The sequence below is a fragment of the Sylvia atricapilla genome, chromosome 5 (assembly GCF_009819655.1).
Source record: "Sylvia atricapilla isolate bSylAtr1 chromosome 5, bSylAtr1.pri, whole genome shotgun sequence".
Taxonomy (NCBI): domain Eukaryota; kingdom Metazoa; phylum Chordata; class Aves; order Passeriformes; family Sylviidae; genus Sylvia; species Sylvia atricapilla.
The window spans coordinates 2,090,995-2,098,604 of record NC_089144.1 but is presented as its reverse complement, the minus strand read 5'-3'; the positions used below and the strand labels follow the sequence as shown (position 1 = coordinate 2,098,604).

Sequence of the window (7,610 nt, the reverse complement as noted above, 5' to 3'; positions counted from 1 at the left end):
GTTTACATTGCCTTACATATCAAGACAGAAGAGCAAGAGGGAGTGAAGAAGTGAACGGGCTCTGATAGTGCTGCTGATGGGAAGAAAGTACAGATAGACACTGGAAGGGGAGTCAAGAGATCGACCTGACTGCAGGGAAGGACTGGGGTGAAAAATACATCTGAGTGCAAATAAGAACATTTCTGAACTAACAAATTTCTCAACCTCTAATTAAAAGACAGAAAACCCACTGCTCACGTTGCCCAGGCACCTTTGTGCATGGCTCCTGGAAGTCTATTTTATTATACAGAGAGCATGCTGCTGGGTGTCAAAGGTGCAGCAGACTCGGGGTTTACTGCTCCTTTTGCGTACCTGAATCACACTAAAATAAGGAAGACAACAGGGAAAAATAAATCTTATTGAATAAATGTCATTCCCAATCCCAGTTTCATTTCCTACCAACACAACCAATACTTTTTAATCACCTCATGTCAGTACAATGTCATGTTCTGTAACAACAGCGTGAGATGAACCTGCTTATCTTTGACAACACAAACTATTCCTGCCAGGGTTTTGCCCAAAGCAAGTTCTTTCAAGTCTCTGCAGACTTGCCATTTCCTCATTTCTGCCACACCAAAAAGATAAACTGCTTTGTACACAAGGATGGTCTTAATGCTCTTGCTTTCATATAGCTGCTCTTTTTCCTCAGGAGGAATCTCAGTCTGCTTTACAAACATTGCCAACAGATTTACAAACTATATATAGAAATTGTTTCACTTGCTACTGATGTACAGACATAGGGTGACCACAGCAGCTGTTTGGAATTACAACGCAGTATTGCTCAACAGGTTTGGAAAGGAAGTAGAGGCCACTGTATTGCAAAGAAAGTAACAGAGGAACTGCTGTATGCACAAAAAATGAAGGTTTGGGAAGGGAAATTTCACTGAAATGCAGCTAGCCTGCTACTCCTAAAAAATTATTAATAATAATAATATTGGTAAAATCTACCAATACAAGAACTATACTATTTCTGGTGGTATTTGCAAATACACTGGGATATGAGTGTCCATATCAGGCAGTTATTAAATTAAAAGTGATTATGAAAACTGCATGGATTTCATCCTTTGTTAATACCTGAGTCCCAGATAATTCTCCCATGAAACTTAGCCAAACCTATGGTTTATCATTCAGTTTAAATAATTACTCTTTTTCTTTATACACAGAGAGCAAAACAGGTAGTTAGTTACTATATTTAACATTTCCTTTATCACTTTTTCTTAACAGTGTGTGCTTATGAAGATTTTTTAAAGGAGTTGCCAGCAATATAAACAAGTTCTGTACTTCATAGGGAATTAAGTAGAGGCAGCAGTACTAACCAGGTAAATTCTCTATTGTCTTTAATGACGTTGGGGGTTGGTTTTGTTTATATTTTTTTGTTAGTCCATATTAATGATAACAGGAGTTCTGGGAATATCTACCATGCACACATATGTGGACAAGTGGCAACGGGTTTGCCCAATTAGATGTAGAGATTTCTACTGAAAAATCTGAATTTTGAAAATGAAATGTAAATATATTGTACGTGTCACCAGAGCTACACTGTTATATCATTCTTATGACTACTAACCATTCACTAATATATTTTTGTAGCTTTTCAGGAGAACCCCAGCTCTCTCAGCCATTCTTCAGAAGATGTATGTTCCAGCCCCTGGAAGTGATGGAAAAACAAGTGAGATAAGACCTGTTCTACAGGGAGAAGTCATCATAAATTTATGTCCATGCACGCCATAGTCAAACCATGGATATTTTAGTAGGGTTGTTTTTTTTTTTTTTTTACCCTAAGTATAGGTCACAAAAAATCCTTTTATCTTACCTCAAGGTAGACACAAAGGAGGCTGTGACTTTGTGACTGTGTTTTTCCATGTGTGACTCCTGTACTAATGGCAATAGTCTGAGAAAGGGCAGCTCAGGCACTTGGAGCCCGTGCCAGAACACAGACTGCTGCAGTGAAACTGCTGCTCACCTCCCACCTCAGCCTCATCCCACCTTGATACCAGAACAAGCCCTGCCATGCCAGCTCCCAAAATCAGATGGTAGTCAGTGCATGGAATTTAATAGATGACCCCCACACAACATTATGGCTTCTACAGGGAAGGGCTGGTCATACACACGACTCATGGCTATGGTTTGCTCCCTCCTTCACTGAGCTCTCAAAACACTCACAAAGTCCATCCCAGGGGTGCTGAAAAGGCTAAAGGCTGATGTAACCACTGGTGAATGTCTGGCTCCTTGGAGAGCTCACAGCCTGCTGCAGCTGCTTGTGTCAGATTTTATGAGAAACAGAAACCAAATTATACCTCTGATTTCAAATATTGTCCCCAAATCGATAGGAGTCCCTATCCCACAGCATGCCTGAATCAGGGCCAGGGCATTTAATTACTTGTAGACAACATTGCCTGGGGGTGGGCATGCCATGGAATTGGGTTGCAGAGGAACAGCCTGTGAGACACACCCAAATAGTCCAGAAAATTAAATTCTAGTGTTGCAAGGGTTCAATCACAGTCCAAGTAGGGATTTTTTTTTCCCCTATTAATTTATTCTTCCAGCTGGGGACGATGCCTTTGTGTCTTTTAACATGACCACCAGCTCTGGTCCAGTTATGTTTCCTGCTTACACCACCACGTAGACAAGACCACAGAAGTAGCATCAAATGGTCTGGCTGCAAAATATGGGAGTAGGAAGAGTTGTGTTCAATTCCTAGCTGTGCCTGACCTGGGGCAAAAAGCTCCCTTTTCATAACAATCTCACTTCATATTTCATCTAAAATAAAGTTTTACTTCTCCCTCCATTCAGTTCACAGAACAAAAAAACAGGGGCCTGGCTGTATTGATTAAAAGATAAACACAACCAATACCACATCTTTTTAGCTTACCTAATGATATTCAAAGGACTAGTTCATGGTATTTTAAACACTTGGGGCAATGCTCAGTGCTACATCTGAATGCTTTGATGCTGCAGGCAATGTAACTACTGCCTGATGCTTGTATGAAGTCCTAAATATAAACCTTTGCCCATGAACTAAAATTACTAATGGAATTTGGCTCTAGCCACAGAAAGGGCTTAAAATCTCCTGTCCAAAGCCCTATTTGATCATGTTGTTTTTGCTGGTTGCAGTATACTCTATCAGATATGCTATTACCCAGATTCTTGCGTTGTGATCACTGTATTAATTAAAATTACCATGATTTAAGATCTATTATGATTAGGTCCATATTTCTGATTAAGAATTCCCACGAAGAAATAAAAATATATAGGTTAGGAAGCATATATGTGTTTATCCAGTTATGTCCAGGAGCCAGTGGAGCCAGTGCAGTCAGCTGTGTTGGGTTCACTGGGCACTCTGTGCTCAGGCCCTGCCTGCAGCCATCAGTCCCCTGGGGCACCCTTCTGTCAGGGGCCTGTTCCAGATGCATAGAAATTTTTATAAATGAATAAATTACTGGTTTTCATCCTGGTCAAAGTTTTTGGCAAAAACTCCAGAAGTTATGTCTCAGAAAGCTACATGGATAGTAGCCCTACTGAGAGCAGAAGGAGTGATTAAGCCTTCTGTTAAACCTTCTTCCTGTCCCAGACCATGGAATAAGTGAATGATTTTCACTTTTTCCATTTGCTCCAGTGAATCAGTCGTGAAGGACAGACACACAAAGGACCAATATAGCTGCCTTCAGAAGAGGAATTTACATCTCTGACTCAGAAGTTAGGTTTTATATGACAAAGACTTTCAGCAAGTAAGGAGAAATTGTGAAGAATGTGGAGAGCCAGTTTATGGGGCAGGGCAGAAGCATACTGGAGCTGAGCTTTGGTTTGTGTGAATATGTGTGTGTGGGATAACCAGCTTACCTCTCAAATAACAGGACATCCAGAGTTGTTGTGGCTGCCCCATCCCTGGAAGTGTTCAAGGCCAAGTTGGAGATGGAGTCTTTGAGAAAATTGCTCTAATGGAAAGTGTCTTGGCCCATGGTAGGGGCGTTGGAACTAAATGATCTTTAAGGTCCCCTCTACCACAATCATTTGATAATTGTGGGTTTAGCTAAATGGATTATGCCCTATATAATCCTGACATCCACCAATTGAAACACCTTCTTAGTTGGGAGGGTTTGTATTTTTTTTTCTTTCCTCAAGATGGAAGAGATGGTAGAAAAACAAAGGGAGTAACTGCAATCAATTTTCAATTAAATATCTTTACATTTCCTCTGTTGGATTCTTTTTCTCTAAATGTGCAGAAACATACTGTGCAGTGCATGACAGCATGACTGAGGGTGAGTCTGTTCAAGAACTGATCTCCCAAAATTTTGAAAGAACTAAAATTAAAATGACAATATTTCTTAACCAAGGTGATATGTTGGTTGATTTCCTGGTTTGTTTGTCCACCAAAAAAACTATTCTTTCCTTAAAAGAGCCTACCAAAGTCCTTTAAGTTTTCAAGTCCCTTAAATTTTGCCAAGCCTTGAAACATGCAGACACAGAAGCAGTACCTGGGAGCAAACACTTTGCAAAAATACCTAAAACAAATCATTTAGATGTTTGAAGAATTTTATATAGGACCATGATCTTTAATGTACAAAGTATGCTATAACACTTCTGATGAACGTGACCTAACATAAGCAATTAAGATTTCCTATAATAAATCATAACATTTTTAACTGGGAGTTAAGATATTTACCCAGTGGTACCTCTGTTCATTCTTCCTGTGTTTCTATGAAAAACTGAGTTCTTGTGCTTAGAGGAACATAATCTGTGCAATCTATAAAAACACAAGCCACTTCTCCAGCTAAATGTCTCAATCACAGAGCAGCAATAAACTCACAGAACTGAAACAAAGAACACAGCAAGTCATAATTTCAAAATTTGCGCAGAGGAATGCCAAAGAACACATTTTAAAGCAATTACAGAAGATAATTTAAACAAAGCCCTAGCAATGGCCTTCTTTAAAGTCAAACTTTAAAAGCCATTTTCTTCCATGTTTAACATTTGTAAACCCTTCATTTATGCAAACAGGCCTGAAGGCAAAGAGAAAAAAAATGCTGTAATCTGTGGCACTGTTTTTTTAAACAGAAATATTTCTTTGGAAACACATCTGCCTCACTGGTTAGGAAAGGAACACAAACCTGCCTCATAATTTCTTAAAATCTCCTTTCTAAATCTCTAACATATGAATGCAAATATAAAACCACACTATGTACATAATTTTTGCTATCTCAAAGCAGAAAATTAGAAATGGCTATTTTTTTTTTCTTAGGGTGTTTTCAAAAAAGGATTTTGCCAATATGTTAATCTTAATTCAACACCATAAACTATCATGTTTAAATCTGGCTAATGAAAAGAGCAAAGTGAAGAGAAGCAGGGAAGATATGTATTTACAAGTTTATCCTTTATTGAAGAAGTAATCCAACCAGGAATAGGCTTGTGCTCTGGAGCTGGCCACAGAAACTAATTTCCAAAGATTCCCTGACAAATAAAGTCCAAAGACATCTCCACACTATATCCATGACTGAGCAACACCCTCAGCATCATGTCACTATTCAAAGAATACTGAGTGCACTGGGGAAATGAGTATCATTAGGCAACAAAATTAGCAGTTGACATCTGCTTCATAAGATAGGAGTAGCTCCACAATTCCCTGGCTGACAGCTCTCAATGCCATGAAAAGAGAGTTTAAAGGATTCTTGTTTAGATTTGCTCCTGTTTTGAGCAATACTTTGGTGCAAAGAATCTCATTGTTAGAAAGAGCACAATAAAATGCAGTTTTCCTTCTGTCCTCATAAGAATTTGAAGTTATGAGTTCGGACAATAGAGTGTTGACATTCAAATCATTTTTAATGACAAGCTCTAGACATTTCTGACCATCTACAGCAGAGTGAACAGTGGCTAACCCACCTTCCTGGATTAAAGTTTGGGATGTGGCTGCAATGAGATACTTCTTGCCTCCAAAAAACAGTGAGCAAAACTAGGCAGGTGTAACTTCCTTGCATGAAGAAAATAACCCTCATCCAGCTATATTCTGAATCACCAGCTAGACATTTTACAAAAGATCAAAACACAGAAACACCAGTTTTGAGCACTGTCTAATAAGATGTTGTGTTTAAGTTGTTCCAGTGGTTTTCACTTAATTTTAAAGAGCATGTTTTGCATTTTGCTTTTTTTATGCTAGAAGTTAATTAAATCTAATCTCACACAGGCACTTCTGAAATAGAAAGGTATATCAATAATATGTTTGCAAGTTTACTAGAGCTATCTTTGATGTGACCTTGTGCCATACTTTTTCTTAGAGAAAATGTCAAGTCCAAGCTCATATTCACAGGTAACACCCCTCCACAGGCCACTCTGTTTAGGGAAGCAGTCTTGTCTCACCAGGCACATTGCCACTTCCTCCATATTTCAAAAGCAGAGCTATGCAGTCCAGAATATGTCCTCCAGCTGCTTGAAGCAACACTGATGTGCAGTCATCTTCTTAGGCCTTGATATCTCCACCTCAAAAGAGGATACAGAACTTATATTTATATTCAAAGGGATTTACAGACCACCATCAAAACAAACCCAGAGTACTTTCCTCCTTATTTTCAGACATATTTAAATTAAAACTTCACGAAAGCATGAAATATTTGTTGTGCCAAATATAAAACTCAAAAGCAAAATAAGAGGTGTACAGACACAAGCTCACCAGAGTGGGCTCTGCTTTGACTGAAAACATTACAACTGAGAACTTTCAAACTGGCATATTTCAAAACTACTTCATTAATTAATACCAATATAATTGCATATGTGGAAGGAAAGCTGAGAGAGAGGGAGGGACAGAGTGGAGGAAAGAGAAACACAGAACTTCAAAAAGGGCACGTAAAGCAATTTTTCCTTGACTGAAAAGGATTGCTTTCAACTCTGCCCCTCCTCTCCCACATTACAGACACATGCAAGCATCACTCCAGTCTAGCAGGAACACTCACCTATGCCTCCTTTCCTTCTAGCTCATTGCATCTTTCTTTCCTGAAAGACCTCAGCAGTCAGGCAAGATGTATGCCAGTGCAGCAGTGCATTTCTCTTTTCCTAGCTATGTATCATTATGATTAAGACACTCCAGCACAAGTGACCACATTCAGTCCTAACCCCCCTAATCGTGTTACTCAATATTTGTCCTTAATGTTCACATTTCCATCATTCTTCAGAATGCCAACGTCTTTGCATCTCTGTTTTTCAGCTCCTTGCATTGCTGACCAATGTTTTATGCATATCTTATAAGTTTTCCAGGCTTTCCTAAGCTTTAGAAAAGCTTTTTCTCATGTTTCTATTTGAGGAAATTAAAAAGACTTCCAGGGGTAGAAATCTGAGAATGCAATATATGACAAATAAACTGTACTGTCATCTGCTTGGGAAATGGAGGTACTCAAATAAGAGCTCAAAACTATCTCAGTTTGCAGCATGGAAGGCAAAAGCCACTGATTCTGAGAATCCAGAAGCAGGTATATGACAAGGAAAGCAAAAATTAAAATCATATAATATTCAAATATGGTCCTTTTGAAGTTGTTGCAAACATACAGTGTCACAAGAAAATTCCACCTGTGACTTTCTTCTTCACC

The 7,610-nt window shown here is 38.8% G+C and overlaps 1 protein-coding gene across 1 annotated transcript; it reads right to left on the bottom strand.

Moving 5' to 3' along the window:
• Positions 1-1,633: 1,633 nt before the first annotated feature.
• Positions 1,634-6,414, bottom strand: ASB15 (ankyrin repeat and SOCS box containing 15). Its single transcript, XM_066320266.1, is given in 6 exon segments — positions 1,634-1,687; positions 4,713-4,850; positions 5,401-5,576; positions 5,579-5,614; positions 5,617-5,986; positions 6,391-6,414. Coding segments are annotated over 6 exon segments (798 nt in total).
• Positions 6,415-7,610: the final 1,196 nt, after the last annotated feature.